This window comes from Melanerpes formicivorus, unplaced genomic scaffold, assembly GCF_026170545.1.
Source record: "Melanerpes formicivorus ecotype bairdi unplaced genomic scaffold, bMelFor1.0.p_v2 SCAF_4, whole genome shotgun sequence".
Taxonomy (NCBI): domain Eukaryota; kingdom Metazoa; phylum Chordata; class Aves; order Piciformes; family Picidae; genus Melanerpes; species Melanerpes formicivorus.
The window spans coordinates 5,566,002-5,593,666 of NW_027142356.1; the positions used below are offsets into that span (position 1 = coordinate 5,566,002).

At 42.7% G+C, this 27,665-nt stretch overlaps 1 protein-coding gene across 3 annotated transcripts in view; it reads left to right on the plus strand.

The window, feature by feature from the left end:
• Window positions 1-27,665, plus strand: part of RAP1GDS1 (Rap1 GTPase-GDP dissociation stimulator 1) — a 113,637-nt gene that overhangs the window by 17,400 nt on the left and 68,572 nt on the right. For 2 of the 3 annotated variants that reach the window (XM_068136790.1, XM_068136792.1), the window contains exon 2: window positions 24,702-24,812. In XM_068136790.1, coding sequence (XP_067992891.1) covers window positions 24,702-24,812 — 111 coding nt within the window. The remainder of the gene's footprint in view (window positions 1-24,701; window positions 24,813-27,665) is intronic. The other variant, XM_068136791.1, reaches the window with a different exon arrangement.

The window sequence follows — 27,665 nt, forward strand, 5'->3', positions numbered from 1 at the left end:
GGTTTTGAATGTGTCCGGAGAAGGAGACTCTGCAGTCTCCCTGGGCAGCATCACCCTGATTGTAAAGAAGTTTCTCCTCATGTTGAGCTGAAACCTTCTTTGTTCAACTTTGTACCTGTTGTTCTTTGTCTTATTACTGCACCCCACTGAAAAGAGATTGGCCCTCTCCACTTGACACCCACCCCTCAGCTATTTATGGCCATTGGTCAGATCCCCTCTCAGTCTTCTCAAGACTAAACAGCCTCAGGTCTCTCTCTTCGTAGGAGAGATGCTCCAGTCCCCTGTAATCATCCACTTGGCTCTCCATTGGACACTCTCCAGCAGATTCCTCTCTCTCTTGGGAAGCCCAAAACTGAACACGGTATTCCAGGTGTGGTCTCACTAGTGCAGAGTAGAGGGGAAGAAGGATTTCAGCTTTGTACTATGCTACATTACATAGCTGATGAGAAATTGAGATTGACTTGCAGGAGCCATCGATGGGAAACTTCTGGGTCCAGATCTTCCAGTCGTTTGTGAGAGCCTTACTGATCATGCTGTAGCTTACACCTTGTTTACTCGTCCAGTTTCCTGGCCACCTAAGCAGGGGACATTGCATACCTTGAGCTTTCTTTGATGTGGAATATGATGATCCAGAACACAGAAGCCTTCCCAAGTCCCTAAGTTGAGTCATAGCTCATATCTGACTTAACTGTAGAGGTAAAAGCTCCGACTTAAATTAGGGTCATTTACCTCAACACATTGTGCTTTTACCTGTGTATTCTTATTTATTTAACCCTCCCCCTCACCCCCCAGCTTCAATATTAAATCTTTATCAACTTAAAGCAAAAATAAACTTTCTCAAGACAGATGAGTCTACACTATCAGAGTTATTTGATAGCATCTGCCATTACTTTTATCCCCCTAGAGCATGATGTAGACCTGAAATAGGACAATAAAAACTCCTGTGCAGCCACATAAGACAATAATTTCTTTTGACAGAGGCATTTAGTGCTTCTCTAGTGGGACAGAGCAGTGCTGTTTTTCAAGGGATTATCACAGTGGATCCTACTCACAAGAAAGACAGACTTCAGTATGGAAGGGTGGAAATGCACAGACTTATTTCCTGGGATATTTTAGATTCTTCTGCACTAGCAGCGTTTGTTAGTTCTCTCCCTCTGGGCCTTCCTGTGGCCTTTTCCTTAAAGGGCTCCAGCTCTTATTACACATGAAAAGTGCTGGCACAGAATAGGAGAGTGCTTAGTCTGAGAAGGCCTCCTGTGTAGATGAGACCTAGAAGGAGGTATGCACATCCTGTCATCTACTGGATTTATAGGAGATTAGGAATTGCCAAGAGTTACCAACTACTCATTGTGCCTAGCTGCCTATTTCAAGGGGGCACAATGAAGGAGAGACTTACCTTGTGTTTATAGCTGAAACATTAGCAATTTTCCATATAAATACTGCTTTAAGGATCAATTGCTGGCTCCCTATTACCTCAGTAACATCCCATATGAGGCTTTCTATGTGTTAATAAAATGGAGAGGAAGGATATTAAACATGATAACGCTTCTAAAAATGGTAATTCTTATATTGCATCTAGAATATATTGCTTCTGGAATCTCAGCAGCAACAAAGCTGCACTGATCTGTACCTTGCTGAAGCATCCTGGTCTTTTCCTCATTTCATTATAATCTCAGCATATCAACAGTAGTTAAAACTGACAGCAGCTTTAGGCTTGTGCATTATCCACACACTTACTCCATGAAATGTATCTCTAAGCTTTCCTCCTGTAATGTGTGACAGCTTCTGCACTATTAATTTCTCTACTTTCCTTTCCTTCCACATTCAAAGGACCAATTATAACTGAGAAAATAGAATTTCTGGGATAAAAGCCCCAAACAACACCATAATTGGAAAACTTAACAGGAGAGATTCTTTCCTCAACTGTGGTCCATTTGTGGCTGGCATCTGTGGGAGCTGTATATGCTGACCAAGAGGAATTTCCTTGGCACAAACACTAGAAACATATGATACAGAGAGGACTGTGCTGTTCCTTATAATGCTGGTGCAAGATGGGCTACAGCACATTGTTAGGAGTTTTTCAGACTATTGACAAGACTGATGCAAAGATTCTTTGTGTCTCTTGACTGTCAAGCAGTCCATAAATAACTCTTCAGTGCACTCAGTTATACTACAGCAGCATCCATGTTACATGCAGGCAGGAGCTGTTCAGGAAATCACCTCACAGAAGGCTGTGCTAGGTTTTGACTTCTGAAGTATGATTGTATCTTTCAGCTCTAGTGGCAAAAGGACTGGTAGTTGATCAGTAGCTCAATCCTAAAAGTCTGTCAGTGTTGAGTAGTTCAGTGACATTATAGACAAGTGTAACAGCAGAACTGCAGTTAACAGTGATGTAGTTCTTTGGGACAAGGATTAAAAGTGGCACAGATTAAATAAGATGAATATCCTGAACTGCAGTGGAAGTTTCTCTGTAGATGTGTGATTAAGGGCAGACTTCCTTACACATACGCTCCAGATTTTAGGTGCTGGTTCCCAGTATGGCGTTCAGAAACCCAAGCCAGGAGTTTTGGCTCTCTAGATTAACAGTGCCTGGAGAATTCAGAGTAGGTTCAGCTACTGAGCTCAGCAAGAAACCACATGTCGTTACTATGCAAACCATTTTCTGATCAGCACAGTTTTGGCCTTAAGCCCAGGGCCTTGAATTATTAGAGATGGATGCCTGCACCTTTTCTATGAAAGTTTGAACCTTCATTCCTCCTATTCAAATGTGAATGGAGGAAGGACCTACCTGGGTTACCGTCTTCACCCTTGTTGGGATAGACACACTTGTACACAGGAAAGAGAGGTAGTCCGGGCTTTTTCTCTGCCCCCAAATTGAAGCTGTGCCCTGAAACAGACCAGAAAACAGCCTAATAGTAGTATGTGTTCGTAGCCTATTAGTCAAGGCATGTTTCTTAAAAGGTGGAGGTGTTGAGTTCCAGCACTTTTCCCTGTGACTCATTTGTTTTATGCAATGGCTGCTTAATATAAACTACATCTCAGCAAGAAGATGTAGAAGGTGTTTCAGTCCTAACATGAAAAATAAAAAACATCTGATTTGAGTGTGTTTCTGGGAATTAGCATTGAGGTCCTTTCAGGCAGAGAATATAATATGGTTTATTTTTGTGTTAAAGCTAATGTGCAAGAGGCACTTTCATGGTTTTGCCATCCACTTTTTGTGGGACACCAGTGCCTTTTCCCAGGAATTGCTGTGTTGCCTGTGTGTATGTGGCACATTTTAAGAAGAGTCTCTCCTTCAGAGATCCCAAGAAGGCTAATACATGGATTTCGTTATTAAGCTGCCTGAGAGGACTAGGAGAGTTCTGGATTTGGGCTTAAGCTGAATGCATGTGGAACTTCAAAAGCAGAAAGGTTGCATTTACCCAGAATTTGGTGACAGGTGAATGGGACCATGGGAGGGAGGTTTTCTAGAGCCATCTCTATATATAAACCAGATTTTTTAATCCTTTCCCCCCTCCTCTGTGATTTAAAAGCTTAGCCAAGATCTACTTGGTCATCAGAGGGATAAATATATCTTTGAAAATACAGCAGACATTCTTGATTTGAGTGCCACGATAATTACAACTGTGCCCAGTTGTCACAGAACCTTGCCTCCCTTGTGAAACATCCCAAGGACTTGTATGACCTCCTTTCATTCTTGAGACCTGCAGATTTGATGCAGAGCCTGACTCCTTTCAGTTTCTGTCAGCATGACTCTTAGACTGAGAGATGGTTATGAAGCAGTGAAAGCAAAGCACTCCTCCACTTTGAAACGCACTCAGATCTTGCTTATGAAGGAAACACGAGTTGCAGTTCAATGTAACAAGTGGCATTTGGCAGAAAACTTAGAATGGCCTGGGTTGGAAGCGACCTCTGAATGTCATCTAGTCCAAACCCTTCTGTGGTCAGCAGAGGCATCCTCAACTAGATCAGGTTGCCCAGAGCCCTGTCAAGTCTCACTTTGAATATCTCCAGGCGTGGGACCCCAAGCACCTCCCTGGGCAGCCTGTTCCAGTGTTCCACCACCCTCATAGTAAAGAACCTGTTCCTAACATCCAATCTAAATCTGCTCTCCTCTAGTTTGAAGCCATTGCCCCTCATGCTATCACCACAGGCCTTTGCAAACAGTCTCTCTCCATTTTTTTTGTAAGCCCCTTTCAGGTACTGGCAGGCTGCTATTAGGGCTCCCCAGAGCCTCCTCTTCTCCAGGCTGAACAACCCCAACTCCTTCAGCCTGTCCTTCTAGCAGAGGCGCTCCAACCCCCAATGACTTTCATGGCCCTCCTCAGGACCTACTCCATCAAGCCATGACCTTCCTGCATTGAGGGCTCCAGACCTGGATGCAGCACTCCAGGTGAGGTCTCACCAGAGCAAAGTGTTAGAATTACCTCTCTGGATCTGCTGGCAACACATCTTTTGATGCAGCCCAGGATGTGATTTGCCTTCTGGGCTGCAAACTCACACTGCCTGCTCAGGTGCAGCTTCTCATCAATCAGCACCCCCAAGTCCTTTTCCACAGGGCTGCTTTCTAACACCTCATCCCCCAGTCTGTATTGATAGTGAGGATTGTTCGAGACTCACATCTCCTCACTCATTCAAATGTTCATCACAGTGGCTTGAAGTAATAGTTGAGGCCTATAACATTTGATTTGTGATTTACCCAGCTGTGCATACATACTGTAATGTGCTGCCTCAGAACATCAGTACCATGTTTACTGCACTGTCACTGTTGTATAATTTTTTACTAAATAAAGCTCTTAAATACTGTGCAGAGGTTAATGATCACTTAAAACTGCAGCAGTCATGGAGAATGCTAGTGGGCTTTGTGAAAATCTTTCTTTAAAATGGAGTTGTATTAAACATTTTGTGCACTGCTTTCATTTTGCCATCTGAGTATGCTGTTTTATGTCAGGCTTACATGAAAACTCAGTTTTCAGAGAGCATCTGAGCTGATCATATCATTGCAGTGTTTTTACTGATGCTCTTTGTCCTATGCATTTGCAAGTGAAACAAATAACTGCATTACTAGGTAAATATTTATCACTAAAGGGATTAACCACAGATGTCTCATAATCTTAGTAACACCAGGTTTAAGGCAGTACATGATACCTTTAAAAAAACAACTCTAGAGTAGATATTGACCCTATAAGGGGCCAAATGAACAATACTGACGACTCAGTCTTCAGTTTACAATCTGTGGGCACCACAATCTGCCTACAAAGTGCATGTTGTTGATTTGAGGCCATTTTAGTAATTTGTGCTAAACTGCTAAATTGAAGCACTAGTGGCATCAGTTTCATCAGGCAGGAAGCAGTGCTCTCCAGGACTGACTTAATTTCCTTTGTATCTGTCATCAACATTAGAAACTGGTAAAAGCCTTTTGCTCTACGGCATGAGGAGACTGTCACACTTCTATCAGCCCTTTTGTGGTTTAGGAAGATCATTGAATTACAGGTTCTAAAAACTGTGTTATGAGGAGGAAAGACACATTCTTACCTGCTAGTCGTTCCCTCCCTTCCTTCCTAGGGACAAAAATGTTTTGGCAGGAGTAACTTCAGTGGGAGCATTTACCAGCATGTGAATTTGTAATTGTAAGACAATTGTAACTAAAGAGGTTTGGAGTCAGGCATTAAATATGCAACTGATCTCTTTCTAACTAACTTTCACTCAAAATCAAACACTATCACAAATAGCAGGTTGCTTCCTTTATAAACTTCACGTTCAAACAGTGGGGTTTGAGGGCTGAAAGCTTTCATGCATAGTTTGTAATTATCATGTAGCTTGAACTTAAAAATAGTGGGGGTTTAAAATTGTTATTATTTGGGGGAAAACTGATAAAAAACAAAAGCAGATTTTGAAAGTTCCCTGGAGAACAGCATAAACCACTGTTAAGACTTCAAATATAAGGAATATGTGCTCTTTGGGACATCATTGTGAAGTCCTCCAGTCTCACAAAAAGCAGAGGCTGCAATTCTGAACCTTCTGCTGGGATAGGAAATTTGAGGAAAACTGCATGCTTCCATAAACAGGTAACTATGAGGGCAAGCATAGCAGACCATCTGGTTTAGGATATGTATCTTACTGTCTTCTAACTTGTCTTTAAGCTTTCTTTTATCAGTGATAATTGGCTTTATCTCTCTATATCATGTAAGTGAAAGAATAAAAAGTGACCTTTATGATTATGATGACCCTTATGATTATGTGGCCTTCCAGTATCTGAAGGGGGCCTACAAGAAGGCTGGGGAGGGACTTCTCAGGATCTCAGGTAGTGATAGGACTAGGGGGAATGGAATGAAGCTGGAGGTGGGGAGATTCAGGCTGGACGTGAGGAGGAGGTTCTTCACCATGAGAGTGATGAAGCCCTGGAATGGGTTTTCCAGGGAGGTGGTTGAGGCCCCATCACTGGAGGTGTTTAAGAGCAGGCTGGATGAGGCTCTGGCCAGCCTGATGTAGTGTGGGGTGTCCCTGCCCATGGCAGGGGGGTTGGAACTAGATGATGGTTGTGGTCCCTTCCAACCCTGACTGATACTATGATACTATTGTATCAGAGCAAATATTTATGCTCCCTGTTGAGGCTTTGTTGAAGCACCTTGTCTGAGCTCTCACAATTTCAATGTCTGGTGTTACAATCCTGTGTCAGGTGTCAGAGGATTCTCACAGACCTACCATGCTATGGAAACTATATTAGCATGGGACACATGGAGACCCTCAAGTCAGTAGCTGAACCAGGAGAAAATAGTTTGCTAAGAGTTCTATGATCAACCTTGGAAGTTAAAACTAGGTGCTTGAAGATCTGGCAAACTCCCAATTTCTTATCTTGGAAGAGGACTGGAAATCTCAAGACTTTGTAATATTAGTAAGAGTTTTTAAAAGACTTACCATTTAGAAAGATAGTCAAGGCATAGGCTTTCTTCTAGTACGGTATGCATCTGCAGGCAGGTACAACAATGTGTATTCCATAATCACATGCTAAAACAAAGTATGAAAACAACAGTTATTAACTGATAAGAATTTAAGGTTTCAGAACAGAAGTACAAAATCAGGTTACATTAATTGTTACTTTTCACTGACAACTTCATTTAATCCACCAGGATACCTTAAAAAAAGTAACACTGAGTAATTATAGAACATTAGAATAGAATAGAATAGAATAGAATAGAATAGAATAGAATAGAATAGACCAGACCAGGTTGGAAGAGACCTTCAAGATCATCGTGTCCAACCTATCATCCAACACCACCTAATCAACTAAACCATGCAACCAAGCACCCTGTCAGGTCTCCTCCTGAACACCTCCAGTGATGGTGACTCCACCACCTCCCTGGGCAGCACATTCCAGTGGGCAATCACTCTCTCTCTGTAAAACTTCCTCCTGACCTCCAGCCTGAACTTCCCCTGGCGCAGCCTGAGACTGTGTCCTCTTGTTCTGGTGCTGGCTGCCTGGGAGAAGAGACCAACCTCTGCCTGTCTACAACCCCCCTTCAGGGGGATTGTGCATGATGTGCTGTTATGAGGTCTTTTATAGCTTTTCCTGAAAACCTCTCAGATTTTTCTGGGTTAGTTACTATTTTCCCTCTGCTCAGGCCTATTTTATTTCCTGTAGTAGATTCCTCTTTGGGTCCTAATCATGTGTATGTTAGGGCTTTGAAGATTGGAATAGCTAGTTTTAATTAAATCCACAGCCCAGTGGTGAAAGAGATTGTCAGAGCAAAGATCTTTCTATTCAGATCCTATGCAAAACTCCATTTGTTGAGCTGCCTACAAATTAATTAAAGCAACAACAAAAATTGTCTGTATTTTTACAGTTTTATTCCCTTTAGTGTCTCATTACATGGTAGGACCCCCCAAGTGTTGCTGCACACATGGAAGATGTCTTACAGAAATACTCCAGTAAGAATGAGAAAGTTAGCCAAAGGTAACTAGTGACAGAAGAAGGCCCTTACCTCTCCCCTGAGCTCTTATCCTACAGAGATGAATCAATCCCATAAATTCACATATGTTACACTTGTTTCTATGTTGAGGGATAGGAATAAGGAATGTTGCTAAACCACTTCTTATAACTGAAATGGCTTTTTTGTCTCTGGCATTGTTTTACGTGTCTCTTGACTTGAGATAATGCAGGTGTGGATCACCTCTCTCAGTTTTGCAACACCAAATCCTCCCTGATAATTGTAGTAGCTGTTTTGCATAGGCCAGGCCCAGCAATTCAGTGCTATGTGCTTAGGATGTGTACGAACTTATCAGATAATTTTTCATGCGATGCGATGGTATGAGTCTAAGCCATCACAGACACCAGAGGTTGCCTAATACCGCCTCCTGTGCCAAGCTGGGCTGACACTGACACTACATCAGGTTGCCTAGAACTTTGGGGTTTTAGCTGAAGGTGGGTTCATGTGATGCTGAAGACAGGCTGAGAGAGTTGGAGTTGTTCATTCTGGAGAAGAGAAGGCTCTGAGGAGACCTTATTTTGGCCTTCCAGTATCTTAAGGGAGCCTACAGGAAAGCTGGTGAGGGACTTTTTAGGATGTTGGGGACTAGGGGAAGGCTAGGGGAAAATGGATCCAAGCTAGAGGAGAGCAGATTTAGATTAGACATTAGGAAGAGGTGCTTCACCATGAGGGTGGTGAGATGCTGAAACAGGTTGCCCAGGGAGGTGGTAGAAGCCCTGGAGGTTTTGAAGGCCAGGCTGGATGTGTCTCTGGGCAACCCGATCTAGTGTGAGGTGTCCCTGCCCATGGCAGGGGGGTTGCAACTGGATGATCCTTGAGGTCCCTTCCAACCCTGACAATTCTATGAGTCTCAGTCATCCCAGACACCAGAGGTTGCATAATACAGCCTCCTGTGCCAAGCTGGGCTAACACTGAAGGTAGATCAGGTTGCCTAGACCATTTTTTTTTGGTTGGAGGTTTTGTTATTTTTTCTTTTCCCAGGCAAATCTGAATATAAATTAGCGAGAAATTAATTTCCTCTATTAAAGATAGGTATTTTAGCACAATGACTAGAGAATAAATTATTAACTGATTTTGGCACTAAGAGATGTATAATCAATATATACTGAGTGTCATACCCATCTGTTGCTGACATCTCTCTCATTGCTCAGAGTGGTTTCTGAGATCTGTTTCCCATGTTTCCTTACTTAACAGTTAATTTGCTCTCTGCTGTAACTTTAACCCCCTGTTACCTAGTCCCATTCCATTGGCCCTGAGCAGGCTGAGCAGGTTCTTACTGTGCTTGCAGTTTTCGAACAGCTGTGCACCAGGCTTTCACTTTCACTTTGTGTTTGCCTAGTAAGAAACTTGAAGCAGCAGTAGACTGAACAATCCTAGATGTTAGAAAAAAAATAGAAACCCAAGCAGCAACCCAAAGCAAAACCTCAGCAGTTTACTTTCAAGGTTAGTTTCAAGTTTACATGCAAGTAAACTTGTTAGAACCTAGCCATCTGTACACTATTAGGTGCATACTTGACCAAGAAAAAAAAAGGTAAACAAAGAAAGCTGTCAAACTGCTCTTGAACATCCAGACAGCTCTCAAAGGCTCTTTGTGTGGTAATGTTGGCACAGCTCCTAAGTGACCAGATGGAAATTTATTAACACTCAACAGGACAAGGGCTGAGATTTTGTTTCTTAACTTACTATATTTGAAACACTTGTAAAGAATGTGTCAGAAAGCTTGGTATTTCTTTCCTACTACAGAAAGTTACACACATACCTTTCCTGAAGGCAGAGATGTTGACTCTTTCAGAAGTTGTCATGGCTGTGATGTGGGCAAGAAAAAGAGATATGTGATGTATATTAATTCAAATAGAACAGGCTTTTAGGGAATTCTAAAAAGGTGTTTTTATATAGGAATGGAATGGAATGGAATGGAATGGAATGGAATGGAATGGAATGGAATGGAATGGAATGGAATGGAATGGAATGGAATGGAAAGAATAGAATAGACCAGACCAGGTTGGAAGAGACCTCCGAGATCATCATGTCCAACCTATCACCCAACACCATCTAATCAACTAAACCATGCAACCAAGCACCCCATCCAGTCTCTTCCTAAACACCTCCAGTAATGGTGACTCCACCACCTCCCTGGGCAGCACATTCCTGTGGCCAGTCTCTCTTTCTGGGAAGCCTTTAAGTTCTTTCTCTTTTCTCCTGCAATATCTAATTTATGTTTTCAAGTTGTTGATTTTTTCCATATGTAAGGGCTCAAAAAAAAAGTACACTGAGAAATGAAACCTCATACTCTCAGGTATCTGAGACTCAGAGAGAGCCATGCCTTTGGGGAAATACCAGCTAACACAGTAATACTGTGAGTTTGCTACCTGGGAATTGTACAACTCTAACTGTACTTGGGAGACAGTGTGAGAGGCCACCAAACCAAACAATTTGTATAATTTGGGCTAAAAAAAGCAGAGTCTGGTTGACAAGGAAAGATCCTGTTGTTTTTCATGAACTGACTGCTGTGCCCACACACAGTGGCCAGCTGGATAGCTCTTTCATAAAGCAGTTCATTGCAGCCTGTAAGAGCTTAAATCATAGAATCATTAATGTTAGAAAAGACCTCTAAGATCATCATGTCCAACCTCTAACCCAAATCTTGGAAGCAAGCTGCTTACTTCTTGGTGGCCACTCCCATGCATCTCGGCAGGGATTGACATGAAGACTGGCAGTGCTGAGAGACAGGGTAGCTGCAGCCTGAGCTTCAGCTCCCAAGTGTTCTTCATGAGCTCTCATCTATGTGCAGCCACAGATCAGACCTATGGGGGGCAGGAGGAAGGAGCTGCACGACAGCCATCACACCTAGCAAGCAGAGGTGTGCAATGGTGTGCCTACACAACATGGTTTCAAGTAACTGTATGCTTTCCATCCCCTTGCTGAACAATCTAAGGGCATTTGTCTAGAGACAGCAGTGCCCCTGGCCTTAGTGCTTCTGTGTAGCATGGGAATTAGCACAGGTTTTGACAAAATCTTGTCAAATTGAGAACATTTTCTCTTTTGGATAACACTGCAGATTTTATCCAGTTACCCAGAGTAAGAAAAATCCATATACATCATAATACACAAGGTATTTGTCTCCTGCATTAGTTATAATCTCAGGATCTAAAAAAAATTGAGCCTTCACAGGACTTGCTATTTGAAGGTTAGGTTGTGATATATAGTGTATGATTTTCCTTTGGTTTTGACATACATCTGTGCTGTGGGATCTCATCACCCAGAAGATGAGTTGGCACTGCTTCCATGTAAATACAGTAGGAAGGTTAAGAAGATTACTGCTCCTGATCTACGTTATGGGTACAGATTTCCTTGGAAGAGGTTCAGAGACTCCACTCCTAGTGGACAGATAGAAACTCCACAAACTCCCAAGATGCTGAAATCAGTTTTTTTACTATCTTGCCAGCTTTGCATTCTGTTTTATTGCTGGCAGTACCTGAAGCATCAAAGGTCATTTCTGTTTTGTACGGGACACAGAGCACGTGCCCTGCCCTACCTTTTTTCCCTTGAACATAGATTTTCCTCTGTATTCAAGTTCTGATGCTGCTTTCCAGAAACATGGGTACCCTGTGTAGTAATCTGGAGAGGAAAATCACCAAATACCTTTCTAAGTAAGAAAAAAGAGTAGGTTCTATTCAGTAGGGTGATTCTGAAGAAATTAACTATAAAAACAGTCATATGAACATGTAAGAATTAAACCATAGGACACAGGAAAATTCTGTATTACTTATTGTAGAGACAGTAAAACATTTTGCTTCCATGCAGCACCCAAACAATTTTTCTCTGAAATTTGACTATCTTGCTACAACACAGCACCTAGGGAAAAACAAACAAGCAAGCAAGCATCTTACCTTCCTAATTATCAGTTTTATAACACAGCATTGACTAAAACCAGTAATGTGGATTCAATTTTGATTGCAGATGATGTTGTGTTTCTTTCTCACGGAGGACCCAGCAGGAATTCAAAAGGCTGTTGCCTATCAGAAGTCCCCATTAGTATTTTCTGTTTTGCTCTGCATCTCTCCTGGGTTTTTTGCAGTGTGGCTCAGTGAAGATCAGGCACCTGGAGAAACTGAAATGTGCAGTTATTTGTCAATTAAATGTAATTCCTTCCAAATTGATAGCCATCTTGTATATGATTTTGTCTTCCATTCCTAGTAACAGAATACCAGGAAAGACCTTTCCATAAACTGGGAACCTTATGTCTTCTTCAGCTGAAATAATTACTTTTCTATCTATCATAGCTGATTCTAAAGTGAAATTCATCCAGTACAGATTATGACACAATGCATTTCTTTTTTAGGTATGAAAAACCCCTATCTCATCCTTCTTTTAGGGCCTGTTTTAAGCAAGACCTTTTAGATCTCTTTAGAAATCAGTAAAAGTTGTTACACTGATTTTACTGAATTTTGATCAGTTTCTTTAGACCTTAAGGTAACTCCAGATCATCACTGTTTAATTGTGAAATGTAAAGGTAACTAAATCTGTACCACAGTTTCTTAGGGAAGGGACAAAAGTCTTCCAACATCCTGCAAAATCTTCTGAAATGTCATTCCTATAGTCTAGCCTTTGCACCTCAGGGTTTAAGTAATAGAGAAAGGATCATTACCATACAGAAACCAATTACAGCAGCTACAGATCAATATACCTTGCACTATTGTGAATATGTTTGTATTAGTGTCTATTGTTTATCTGTGACTACAGAGCTCAAATTTCCTCCAAGGTGAAAAAAACAAACTAAACCAAAACCAACCCAGAAAATAAGGGGAAAAAATAACTGTAGTTAATCTCCATTTCTGTTTATCTTTAGATCTGAGCCTTTTAATTCTGCTTACAGACATATTATTGAGGCAGCTCCAAAGCAGTAAAAACCTCTCCACAACACCACACCACTCTTCCTGCTTAAAATTAGCCAGAATGCATGAGATTAACACATCTAAGTGCTGGGTTCTACACATTGGCCACAACAACCCCATGCAGTGCTACAGGCTGGTGTCAGAGTGGCTGGAGAGCAGCCAGGCAGAAAGGAACCTGGGGGTACTGGTTGATAGTGGGCTGAACATGAGCCAGCAGTGTGCCCAGGTGGCCAAGAAGGCCAATGGCATCCTGGCCTGCATCAAGAATAGTGTGGCCAGTAGAAGCAGGGCAGTCATTCTGCCCCTGGACTCAGCACTGGTTAGGCCACACCTTGAGTCCTGTTGTCCAGATCTGGGCTCCTCAGTTTAGGAAAGAGGTTGAGTTGCTGGAATGTGTCCAGAGAAGGGCAACAAAGCTGGGGAGGGGTTTGGAGCACAGCCCTGTGAGGGGAGGCTGAGGGAGCTGGAGTTGCTTAGCCTGGAGAAGAGGAGGCTCAGGGGAGACCTTATTGCTGTCTAAAACTACCTGAAGGGAGGTTGTAGCCAGGAGAGGGTTGGTCTCTTCTCCCAGGCAAGCAGCACCAGAACAAGAGGATACAGTCTCAAGCTGTGCCAGAGGAGGTTCAGACTGGATATTAGGAAGAAGTTCTTCCCAGAAAGAGAGATTGGCCATTGGAATGTGCTGCCCAGGGAGGTGGTGGAGTCACCATCACTGGAGGTGTTTAGGAAGAGACTGGATGGGGTGCTTGGTGCCATGGTTTGGTTGATTAGATAGTGTTGGATGATAGGTTGGACTCAATGATCTCAAAGGTCTTTTCCAAACTGGTTAATTTCTAGTCTAGTCTAGTCTAGTCTAGTCTATACCATTCTATTCTATTCTATGTAAGCAAAATGAAAATCTGCATTGTCAAGAGGTTCCAAATGAACTGAATGCTGGGTGATGCTACGTTGTTTAGGTTGCTCTCCTGATCTTAAATACAGACATAGGAGTTGTTAGCATGTATAGACTGACCTGATAATTGCAAAAAGATAATTAGGTAGCTTACTGCTCAGGTGGCAATGAGTCACAGTGTGTCAGTATTTTTAGGTAATAAAAAAGAAGCTTCATGAGAAATCAAGATGTCAGAAGAACAGATGCTGAAGCAAAGGGATAAATGAAAGAGTAACAAGTCTCTAAGAGCAGATGGTATATATCTAAGATTCAGAAAGTGTTTTAAGAATGAAGCAGCTGAACTGCTGACAGAAATAGGCACTCTTATTAAAATTAGTTACTATGCCAAAAAAGTAGAGCAAATTACCTAAGTTAAAAACAGGTTGCAGCAGGAGCCCTGCGGTTAATGATCTATCAGTATTTCCCTACAACTAGTAATATCAGATGGGGAAAAAAAGAAAAGTACACACACCTCAATGAATGTGGTAGGACTCAAAAAAACAAGCAAGATTTCTGTTTAAATAAGTTAACAAACAAAGTAAAGCTCCTCCCTGATTAAGATGTTCATGGATTTAAGTGTTAATCTGGTTAAGGGCCAGGATCAGCCTCAGGACCTGTTCAGCGCCAAAGATGTAGATTATAACATAGGAATTGCCTTACTGGCTGTGGAGAAGCTACAGAGGCTGAAATGTTTTCAAGCTTGCTAGATCCAAACAGATGGCCCAGTGAAGTCTAAACACATCTGCTCTTTGTGAACCAGAGCACTGAGGTGCAATGTGACAATGCCAATGCCATATGACTACCTGTAGCCAAAAGTCAGTGCACCCTATTGTCCTGTTTCTTACAGTGAATGATCAGTAGCTTCTGTCTAGGAAAAGACTGGGCAGGGGCAGGGCGTAGGGAAGTAGAGGGTGATGTTCTCTCAATTTCCAGTAATCTGATGTTTAGGAATTTCCTAATCCATGAGTTTTATGCATTTCATAATATAAGTATGCATGGACTTTAGAATCATAGAATTGTCAGGGTTGGAAGGGACCTCAAGGATCATCTGGTTCCAATCCCCCTGCCATGGGCAGGGACACCTCACACTACAGCAGCTTGCTCAGAGCCACATCCAGCCTGGCCTTAAAAACCTCCAGGGATGAGGCTTTCACAGTATAACTAAGGTTGGAAAGGACCTCGAGGATCATCGAGTCCAACCTATCAACACAGACCCCATGACTAGACCATGGCACCAAGTGCCACGTCCAATCTCCTCTTGAACGCCTCCAGGGATGGTGACTCAACCACCTCCCTGGGCAGCACATTCCAATGACAAATGACCTCGCTCGGTGAAGAATTTCCTCCTCACCTCGAGTCTAAACCTCCCCTGGTGCAGCTTGAGACTGTGTCCCCTTGTTCTGGTGCTGGTTGCCCTGGGCAACCTGTTCCAGTGGCTCACCACCCTCATGGTGAAAAACTTCTTCCTAACATCCAATCTGAATCTACCCACTTCTAGTTTTGCTCCATCCCCCCAGTCCTGTCACTAGCTGACACCCTAAAAAGTTCCTCCCCAGCTTTCTTGTAGGCCCCCTTCAGATACTGTAAGGCCTCCTCAGAGCCTTCTCTCCAGACTGAATAGCCCCAACTCTCTGAGTCTGTGTCCATGGGAGAGTTGCTTCAGCCCTCATATTTTTTTCTAATTGAATAAATTAGATCAATCTCTGTATCGTCCCAGCCTCTTAAGAGATTCACATCTTAATTATGTGCACTGTGAAAATATGCTTTACTCTTTTTATTCTTGTTCAGCAATTTCATTTTAGTATTCTAGTTGCTGTGTTAGGAACAGCAATAAATAATAGCTTTCTTTTCATTACCTTAGTCTTTTTCATTATTCCATATGTCTAGGTCATTTTTTACCCTCGGTCATCTTTTCCAAAGAAAGGATCCTTGTATACTTAACTTCCTGAGGAGTAGTTGTTTCTTATGTTTGCTCAGCCATATCTGTGCCTTTTCCAGTGCTTCAGCAAGTCATTTGCAGCATGAGGTGTGCAGGGTTGTATGCAATATTAAAAATGTGGGTATATAGTAAAAATTTTGCAGTGGCAAAAGTTGTTTTCTGTTTCCTGTTGCCCAAGAAAGCTGTTGATCTTTGAACTGTCGTGGACCATTTGGTCTGGACTGCCCCTACAGGTCTCCTGGTTGCACATCCTGAGGCAGTTTACATGACCTGCTGCTAGGGATAACCCCAGTCTGCTAGCACACATCTTGTATGGCAGCAGAGAAGAGCCAGCACCCTGTGGCTCATGCTACACCCAGTGTGCACTGGAGAGATGCTGTGTTTCTCCAGAGACTCAAGGGAACAGGAGTGCTTCAGACTGCCCATTCCATCAGTGACAGAACTCAGAGAAGGAACATCTCTAAAGACCAAAGAGGAATCCTTTGCCAGGTCGTGACTTGGAAAGTCCATATAGAAGAGCACCAGCACAGCCAAAACCATCTTGTTCAAACAATGCTGAGTGAAAAGAACCACCTGCAGGTATAACCAGCTTGGCTACAGCACCAATGCCTGTTTGTCAGTTTTCTCTGTGCCTCATCCTTCTCTGACATTGCTGACTGAAGGACATCTGCAGAACAGAGCCTATAATTCTTAAGTGGCCTATATTTCCACAGCAACTAGGTGCAGGAGGACCTGGTAGGGAAGAAGGGCAATTGCTTACTCTCATGGCCAGCACCTCAATCTCCTGGCTCTGACCTGCAATGCCACTGTGTAGTGGAGGAGGATGGAGTAGAGGCTCACATAGCATGTGCAGATCCATCTCCAGGCTGTGAGTATGTTCACCTTGGTTCACCTTGAGGTTATCCCACCTGCATTCTGGTAGCATGTAAAATGGCACTTCTGCAAGGACCTGCTGTCAGCCATTTGTCATTTCTGAGAAGAGGAAAATGTGGGAATCCACTGAGTCGCACTAGACTTTCTCTGCCATTAGAGGATCACTGTTAGACGAGTTCTGTTCCTTTAGGAGACAATAGCCAGCTATGTTTCTCCTGGCATTACCTGTCAAAAATTAATTCTTTATCTCTGACAGCATGTATCTGCCTCCTGATCAGATACCAAATTACAGTACTTCCTACTAGGCTAAGAACAGAATCATTTCTAGTGACCAATTAATTGGGGTGGTTTGACAGAAAACACTGCACACTTGGCAGGACTTGAGGGCAGCTGCTGCAAAGGAGGGAGTATTTCTTGGCAGTGGTCTAAACGTAAGGAAATTCCTTGGTCCTCAAGAAACTGTCTATATTTTGGGTATTTTGCATGGCTGTATTTTTCATGTCTGGGTAGTTAAACTGTTGTATCAGACGAAGTATCTTCTGGCAAGGTATACCAGGGAAAGCATCTCAGCTTTTCCCTATGTGGATTCATGAAGGACCCATCCTGTGGATTCCTGCCAGCTTATTCAATGTCCTGTGAACTAGTGGGCACCACTTCTTTGGAGAAGGGGCATCTGATATCTTGAAAGACCAAGGCATGCTTCAGATCTCACCACTTTCTGAGCTTCCTACTGCAAAAAGTAATTCAGGCCAGATATGCATACTCTTCAGGCAGCCAGCTTCAGGATCAACAAAGCACTCCCGCACCCATCCCCACATACACCCACACACCGAATGCTCACCTATTATGTGTCTGGGATGTGTATCAGTTCGTATGTTCTCAATTAATACAACTGCAGAATATACTTAATTCAAAACCAAACAACTGTGGTGTATCAGTGGTGGATTTTTCTGTACAGGTTTGTACTGAAATTAGAGGAAGTTGAAGGCCATACAAGAAATTTAAATAATTTCTGAAGTCTAGTCTATGTAGATGCTTACATTTGAAAGACATCTATGCTGTTGTAACAAGGAGGCCCATAAAATGGCATCTTTCCTTCTGCTCACTTTGGTGGCTCACTATCTCCTGAGAAGCAGTGAAACAGACACAAAAGGCTCTGAGGCTAATACATCCCTGTAATAGCAGAACTGCTTAAATTTCTTATCTGATCAGCCTGTTTCAGTACATCCCATTTCAGTATCTCTTAATTCTGATTTTTTTCAATCTGTTCAGCTGCATGTATAATATAATAGTCCCTGTAATAACAACAGTATGCAAGGTGTCAATCAAACGGTACAGGAAGTGTGAATGATGTATTCAAGCAAAGTCTTATTTACAGAGAAAATATCTAACTGGAAAAAGAACAGAAAATATATTCAAAAGCTATCCTGACAAAAACCACCCATCTAAATACTCAGCAAAAATATTCTGAATAGAATAGAATAGAATAGAATAGAATAGAATAGAATAGAATAGAATAGAATAGAATAGAATAGAATAGAATTAGAAATAGAAATAGAACAGAACCGAACCAGGCTGGAAGAGACCTTCAAGATCATCGTGTCCAACATATCATCCAACACCACCTAATTAACTAAACCATGCAACCAAGCACCCCATCCAGTCTCCTCCTGAACACTTCCAATGATGGTGACTCCACCACCTCCCCAGGCAGCCCATTCCAATAGGCAGTCACTCTCTCTGTATAGAATTTCTTCCTAACATCCAGCCTAAACCTCCCCTGGCACAGCCTGAGACTGTGTCCTCTTGTTCTGGTGCAGCTTGCCCAGGAAAAGAGACCAACCTCCGCCTGTCCACAACCTCCCTTCAGGCAGTTGTAGACAGCAATAAGGCCTCCCCTGAGCCTCCTCCTCTCCAGGCTAAGCAACCCCAGCTCCCTCAGTCTCACCTCATAGGGCTTGTGTTCCAAACCCATCACCAACTTTGTTGCCCTTCTCTGGACACGCTCCAGCAAGTCAACATCCTTCTTAAACTGAGGGGCCCAGAACTGGACACAGTACTTGAGGTGTGGCCTAATCAGTGCAGTGTACAGGGGCAGAATGACCTCCCTGCTCCTGCTGGCCACATTATTCCTGATCTGGGCCAGGATGCCATTGGCCCTCTTGGCCACCTGGGCACACTGCAGGCTCATGTTCAGCCTACCATTGACCAGTACCCCCAGGTCCTTCTCTGCCTGCCTGGCTGCTCTCCAGCCACTCTGACCCCAGCCTGCAGCATATTTTTTTTAACATCAGTCCTAGAAGATGGCTTTTTTTTGGTGTACCTTGACTTAGTGGTTTGAAGATGCTGTGCACTTAAGGCAAAATTAGCAAGCTAATTCTTGTCCACAGAAGCTGCAGCCCCAGATACGCTATTGAGTACTTTGCAAAACTATCTGCAGCTTGGACAGCATTCCTGTGGCCCTGACCCTTAGCAACTACCACATTTTCACAAGATGAAAGAACAGTTCTTCTGTATAAAACACACTAGTGACTGAAAATTGGGATGAGTCACTGAAAAGCACTCAGAAAAATAAGGCACAATGACATGAAATGGAATTTTAAAGCATTTACTTCTGTTAGTATCTTCCTCTTTTTCTCTGTAAAAATGCCAGTGTAAGAAATACAGCAACAGTTTGTGAGAGATAGTAGTGATGCTATGCCACCAAAAGCAACATGAGCTGCTGTAGAATTCAAACCACCTCATTTTTATGAGTGTTTGTGCAGGAGTAGTTATCAGGGGAAAGCAAAATGCAACAGTAGGTGGGATGTGCCAGACAGCCCTGACAGCTCTGACAGCTCTTGCCAGACTCCACTTCCTGATTTATCAGTTTTATCGTTAGGACATAGGGGATTAAGGTCTATGGAATTCAGGGCTTTCTGTCTAGACAAAAGAACCAAATCTTCTGAAAGCAAACCACTAATCCAGGTGTAACTGAGCAACTCCCTGTGCTTGGCTTCATAAAAAAATTAGATACTTACATTGAATTTCTAACTTGATGCCTCACAAACTCATGACCTGATAGCAGACTGCTGATCAGCTGTGCCACAGCGAACACTACTAGCCTCATTTTTACCATTACCATCCTGATCTTGCTTCATTAGCTCTTCCCAACCAATGTGAGCTTTCACATGGCCTTATACATTAAGACAATCTACTTACATTTCCATGACACCCAGCCAGAAAGATAACTTACTTTGGTTTTACCCACTGGGTTTTTGTCTCTGTGAATCTGATCAGCCTGTGCAGTAACAAACCTACTGGAAACAGCTTCTGTAGAAAAGGGAGGAAGAGAACAGGAGATAATCACAAGAAAACAATGGGGGGTTGTATATGGAGACAAGCAACTGCAGCTTCTTCACTAAATGACAGGGTCAGGGCAACTGTGAAACTGCAGGAGTAAGGAAGCCTCATGCGTTTGTATGGTGAGAGCCTGCTAGAACCCCACAGTGTTTGCTTTCTGAGTATGCCTGGCAGTGTCAGCTCAAACTGTAAGATTTTGTTCTTTTCAGAACAGCAAAAGGAAAAAACAACCAACCAAACAAAAAACCAAAACCAAACCAACCAACAACAAAAACACACACACACACAAAAACACACCCACACACAAAAACCCCAACCAAGCAAAACCAGAATCTGTTTAAGATGTATTTGCATATATCCAAGATTCTCAGGTTTCAGAAGTAAATATGTCTTTAAAGGTATTGACCCTGTTTAGAAAGACTTGGGTTTGCACAAAGAGGCAAAGCTGGCAACTCTTTCCTGTGTTTTTTTCCCTTCTGTGCCCATGGCCTTCTATCATTGAGCCAAGAGATTTGTTGTTTCTACAGTATTCCTACTTACCATTTCTTCCTTTGCTCAGAACATGGAGTAAGTCTCAAGCTGCAAGAAGTTTGGAGTTAAAAAATCTGTTAGAGAATCAAGGGTTATTGTAACTGGTTTTAGAAGCATTCTGTGCATATGGCTTCTAATTTAATTTCTATTACTATTTTTAAAGCACTTACAGTATCCAGTTATCTGGTTAAATGGCAGTTTGGCACATAGCACATACTGCTGCATAGTTTCATGAGACATCTGAAAAGTAACAGGGCATCCCATTGCCACACCTGTCCATTGATTCTTGAAGGGTGTCTAATGTTTAAGTTAAATGTCCACATATATCAGTATGATATGCACATACTCAGTACCATCAACAACTGAGCTGCTTGTCCTAGGGAATGAATGAATCATTCTGCATATCATATGCAACCATATCATACCAAAATAGTTTTCCCCAGAAAAACTGAACCATGGCACTGACTGAAAATGGGAGGTAGGAGAAAAGACTGAAGAGGCTGTGGTAGCTTAATAGAGGTAGCAGATTCTAGTGTGGGGCGGACTGGAAGAAATTCCAAGTATTTAAGGTAAAGCACTCAACTCTCTACACAGCAAAATTAAGTAAGTGGGAACTTGTAGCCAGGAGGGAGTTGGTCTCTTCTCTCAAGCAACCAGCACCAGAGCAAGAGGACACAGTCTCAAGCTGCACCAGGGGAATTTTAGGCTCGAGGTGAGGAGAAAGTTTGTCACTGAGAGAGTCCTTAGCCACTGGAATGTGCTGCCCAGGGAGGTGGTGGAGTCACCATCCCTGGAGGTGTTCAAGAGGGGATTGGATGTGGCACTTGGTGCCATGGTCTAGTCATGAGGTCTGTGGTGACAGGATGGACTTGATGATCTTTGAGGTCTCTTCGAACCTCGGTGATTCTGTGATTTGTTTGGCACATACGACATAGAAGAGTCTGTAAGAGAGAAATAAAGTCTGGATGTGCTCTCCAATAACAGCAGCCTCTCTCTGTAGTCTGCAAAAACCTCTATGAAGGTGAAGTTTTTACCTATGCTAAGAAATCCCCCCTCATTTTTATGTACATGGAGTAGATTCAGCTCTCTCACTTCTAATGGTTGCTACAGTTTCAAAGCTAAGTGTGTGAGTATAACGGGAGATGAGGTGCCTGTAGGGTGGAAGAGAATTAGTGCTGTATTAGCCAAAAAATGAAGAGAGGAGTATGAGATGGGAGATGGAAAGTACAAGATGAGGGGGAGTGCATAATGTTAAGTTGTAGTCCTGGGTACCCTGCACCTCTGTCTTCTGACTAATTCCAGTGATACTTCCTGAATAATTGATTTAAGCAATGAGACTTAGCAGTACATGTTCAGCTCTGCTGTTGGTTGCATCATCCAATAAATGTGCTGCAGTAAGCCTGCTAGACAGGAACGTAGGTCAGTACCAGGGAAAAGGAGATTTTTTTTTCTTGGTACCTTGTTCCAGGAGGTGTCTGTTTAGTGTGGTGAGAGGTGATATGGAGACCAGTATCTCAAGAAACACCGCTAAGTGCAGCTGCCCCAATAGCTTTTACAGTGCTGCCTGCACACTGCTGGCTCTCTGCCTTTAGGAGTAATGACATTCCTGGCTATAGTGTAGCTTAGAAACTTGTTGGGTGCTGAATAGACACTAACTGCCTGATAAACAATTTCTTGATGAATTTTATACCTGAATATTGAGCAGTTCAAAAATGAAGCATCTTACCTTTATTTATATGGGATATTGGGCCACAAAAGCAGACACTAATAAAATACAGAGGTGGGACAAAGCTACAGCTTTGTTTAAGAAGCAAAGCAGCTACAAGAGGAGTCAAATTCCATACTTTGTGGGATGTCTGCTATGTCTCTGCTGGGCCACCAGTGCCTCAAAGACAAATAAAGGGAACTTCTTGCCATGCCTCCTTTCCTTTGCACCATCCCATATGTGGGCAAATGAAGAGGAGGCAAAGCCCAGCAGCTGCCAGCTCATCTATGAAAGGAGCTTCCTACATTACTGTGAAGCTCTAAGGCAGCACTGGCTGCCTTTCAGGTGCAGAAGATACTAGTGATGTGCTGCAAAGAAACTGTACCTGTGGCTCTGCAAGGCTTGAGTCAAGGCTTTCTGATTAGTCACTGGAGAACAAGAGAGGGGTAGACACTATTTAACATTATTTGCTTTGAGTAACACTTTCTGCTTACTGACAGAGTTGGCATAGAAACTGAAGCAGCTCATTTTTAAAAGGACAGTCCATTCAGAGAGAGCTTAGTCATCATCAGGCAAACCAAAGAAACTCAGGCTGCAGCTGCTAACACCTAGACCTTACTCATGAACAGACAGAACATTTGAAATGGTAGCAATCATATAACCCCAACTCATGTGGGAAAAAAATATTCATCTATTGAGACTTGTATTATGTGGTGTGGATATTGTTTTCTTGTTTTGTTTCTTAAAGAGGGGAGAGTTACTTAATCATCTGACATCCACAACAGAACTTTCTTATTTCTAGAAGATGCCTTATGTTATTATGGATCAGTTGAATTTAAAGAGTCACAGTATCACAGTATAACTAAGGTTGGAAGAGACCTCAAGGATCATCGAGTCCAACCTATCAACACAGACCTCATGACTAGACCATGGCACCAAGTGCCACGTCCAATCCCCTCCTGAACGCCTCCAGGGACGGTGACTCCACCACCTCCCTGGGCAGCACGTTCCGATGACGAATGACTTGCTCGGTGAAGAACTTTCTCCTCACCTCGAGTCTAAACCTCCCCTGGCACTGCTTGAGACTGTGTCCCCTTGTTCTGGTGATGGTTGCCTGGGAGAAGAGACCAACCCCTTCCTGGCTACAACCACCTTTCAGGTAGTTGTAGAGGGCAATGAGGTCACCCCTGAGCTTTCTCTTCTCCAGGCTAAACAATCCCAGCTCCCTCAGCCTCTCCTCACAGGACTGTGCTCGAGGACCTCTCCCCAGCCTTGTTGCCCTTCTCTGGACATGTTCAAGTGTTTCGATGTCCTTCTTAAACTGAAGGGCCCAGAACTGGACACAGGACTCAAGGTGCAGCCTAACCAAAGCAGAGTACAGGGACACAATGACCTCCCTGCTCCTGCTGGCCACACTATTCCTAATGCAGGCCAGGATGCCATTGGCCCTCTTAGCCACCTGGGCACACTGTTGGCTCATATTCAGGTGGCTGTCGATCAGCACCCCCAGGTCCCTCTCTGTTTGGGAGCTCTCAGCCACTCCAACCCCAGCCTGTAGCTCTGCATGGGATTGCCGTAGCCAAAGTGCAGCACTCGGCACTTGGACTTGTTGAATGCCATCCCATTGGACTCTGCCCATCTGTCCAGTCGGTCGAGGTCCCTCTGCAGAGCCTTTCTACCCTCTAACTGACTAACATCTGCCCCTAACTTGGTGTCATCTGCAAACTTGCTGATGACTGACTCAACCCACTCATCCAGATCATCGATGAAGATGTTGAAGAGGATGGGGCCCAGCACTGATCCCTGGGGCACACCACTGGTGACTGGCCACCAGCTGGATGTGGCACCATTCACCACCACTCTCTGGGCTTGGCCCTCCAGCCAATTCCTAACCCAGCACAGAGTGTAGTGGTCCAAGCCACGAGCTGACAGCTTAGATAGCAACGCAGTTCATATGAACAGTGGTGATTCTAATATTGTGTTGGAAAATGGCATCATACTTGAAAAGCTATAAGCTTAGGACTTGAGATCTGGGATGTATAGCCAAGATGGAAACATAAGACAGCATGCAGAAAATGGCATTTTCAGTTACTTGCCATTTACTGATGAAGAAATTCAAGAGGCACTTACTTCCATCATTTTTTTCTTATACACAGGCATAGAATGGAAGAAGCTGTTTCTGGTTTTATGCACCATATAGGCTGAGAAAATATTGATAGCTAAATTGCTGTTCCATGGCATTTCATAAAGTGCCTGCTGGCATCCTGTTCTCAGATGGAGAGTGATAAATGTATATTTAAATTTGAGAAGTTTAATTTAATCTACAACCTTTGACTCCTGGCTTTCTGTGTTCTCAGAATACAGACCGTACTTGCCGCCTTCGTTGATCCTGGGTCTTGCTTACTTTACAGTAACTGTTTACATTCAAGGCTATAATGCTGTTACCAACTTGATGAGGACACTGATTTGTCTGGTTTTTTTCTCTCTGTTCATCAAGCAGATAATCTAAGTGACGCCCTGAAGAAGCTGAAGATAACAACCACTGACAGCACAACAGATAGCTTGGAGGGATGCTTGGACTGTTTGCTTCAGGCTCTGGCACAAAACAGTAAGTTGCATAGACCTTCCAGATTTTATCTATAATGAGATATGTAAGAGTACGATGAGATCAGTGAATTAAAGTGGGGCAGGAAGACTAACTGAAGCAGTAGGCTGGGTTGGTTTTAACCCATATATATCTGGAACATGCAGATAGTACTGAAGACAGTGTTAGTGTGTACCTGGGATATTTGGAACAGCTGTAGTTCAACACCCCTGCCAAAGCAGGATCACCCAGGGGAGTCCACACAGGGATGCATCCGGATGGGTTTTGAAAGTCTTCAGAGAAGGTCACTCCACAGCCACCCTGGGCAGCCTGTTCCAGGCCTCTGTCACCCTCACTGTAAAGAAGTTTTGCCTCATGTTGAGGTGGAACCTTCTATGTTCATCTTCATTGTTCCTTGTCTTATTGCTGTGCACGACAGAAAAGAGCCTGACCCTCTCCACTTGACACCCACCCCTCAGATATTGACAAACGTTGACCAGATCCCCCTTCAGCCTTCTTTTTTCCAGACTGAAGAGACCCAGGTCTCTCAGTCTCTCTTCATAGGGTTCATAATTCTGGTTAAAAGATTATAGCTTTGTATTTGTAATGTATTTTTCCTCATACTTCTGATTATGTAGTTCTTATTTCCAGTAGTTGCAATTAGCAGGAATAGGCTGGATAGCCAAAGACAGTCCAAATTTGACATGTGGTATGATAGCAAAAGTAACTTAAGAATGGAACAAGATGTCTTTTTCACCAAAAGCTGTAGAATGTGTATCCCCACTCACAGTAGGCAGAAAGGTATGGTAAATGAAGATGACAGCTTAGAAGACTTTACAGAGTTCAGCTTACTTAGCACTTCAGATGGTGACAGAAGAAAAATCTTTGTAATATGGCAGGTCAAGATACCATGATTAGAAATTCTTCAGGAAAAAAACCCAAACATGTTGGTCCTTTGCAAATATCAGTACACTCAAAAGTGCATACTCTTAGTAAGTCATATTTCTTTTCTGTGGTGGCATCCTGTAAATCACAGCTATTTGGTTTATCTGGTGTAAAAGACTTCATGAGGATTTTTACAGCAGAATATAAGCACCAATCATATCAAATCAAATATGGATGTTTTACAGTCTGCTGTTAGTGGTAGTGGATTTTTACTTCTGAATAGTTTGCAAGGGGTTGTCAGCCAGGAAAGAATAAAATATTTGTAGTTTAGATCAACCCATTCTTTGAAGATGCTGACTCATTTTTCTTACAGGTTTATTTATAAGCTATCTCCAACTTCCAGTTGGATTTTGTATTTCTAGTACTTTTAAGTCTCAAATTATAAGTATTAAAACATGGTATGAAAAATGACAAAGTGCTTAGTATAAATAACAGAGTCTATCATTTTGTCGGTGAAGGTCACAAAGCTATGTCACAGAACTAGTTTGACAGATGCAAAATAATTTTGACTAACGGTGAGCAAATTACCAATGCTTCCTTGCAACCAGCTGATGCTCTTCCAATTCAGTCTAGGGATTTGCTTACTTACAAAATCTTTTCTCTTCTAGAATCACAGCTGCCAGATCAGATAAGCAGATTATTAGGATTTTTGACCTCCCTCTTCTGGGCAGTTATACAAAATTGAGCTATAATACCTCCACCATTTACCATGGGTTTTGCATGTAAGTCAGCAATGTGAATATAACCCTGCTGACCTGTCAAATCATAGAATCATAGAATCTGTTCCAAACCCCCTGTCATGGGCAGGGACACCTCACACAAGATCAGGTTGCTCAGAGCCACATCCAGCCTGGCCTTAAAAACCTCCAGGGATTAAGCTTCTACCACTTCCCTGGGCAACCTGTTCCAGTGTCTCACCACCCTCGTGGTGAAGCACTTCTTCCTAGCATCCAATCTGAATCTACCCAGTTCTATCTCCACATAGTTACAGTTGTCCAAAATTGAGGGCAGCTAAAATAACTCACTGAAAATTAGATAGGCCAGATGAGACAGTTCTTTCAACAACTTGCTGATGATTTAAGAGCCTGTATATCAATTCCCTTTCAAGTGAATTAGGTGCTTCAATACCCAAGTTCTCAGTCTCTTTGGACAACAGGCTTTAGTTGTCAAGATAGTTTGATGATTTGAGAAAAAAAAGCAGCATAGTCTTCATAGAAGGCTGGCTTCTGACTAGGAATAAGTTTGTGAGAACAGCAGTACATTAAAAAAACTTCAGAGGTTATGAGGTAAATTACCTAGGTTTGCCCACAGAGGTTGCCTAGAGATGCCTCATCCCTGGAAACATGTCAGGTTGTACAGGGATCTGAGCAACCTGATCTAGTTAGAGATGTCCCTGGGAGGGTGGACTAGATGACCTTTACAGCTCTCTTACAACCCAAAACATTCTGCAATTCTATGAAATTGCATGTAAGAGATGGATTCAACAAATAGGTAGAGAATTGGTTTTCTACATGCTGCAAGTCTCAGAGTTATTACTCAGCTGCCAGCATATTATGATTGTCCTTCCTTTGACCAAACAACCAATGAATGTCCTTTCTTGTATTTCTCATCCATCCAGTTAAGGTCTTAATACAGATTTTATTCATCGATTGACTTTTAGTTGCAGTGTGTATACACTACCTAACGTCACATAGATGTGGTGATACACACAGGGCTGTACCTCTGTGTCTGTGTATGAACTACTGTATAATAACAATTATAAATCAGATTGTTTATATAAAACCACATGTTCATTGTAAGAGAAGTCATTTAAATAGGATTTCTCATATTTTCTCATGCTGCTTTCCTTTGGTGTGCTCCTCTGTGTATGATGACATTAATGATGTCTGCATGCTAATTATAGTTCAGTAAATCATAGCATTAGAAAATAAG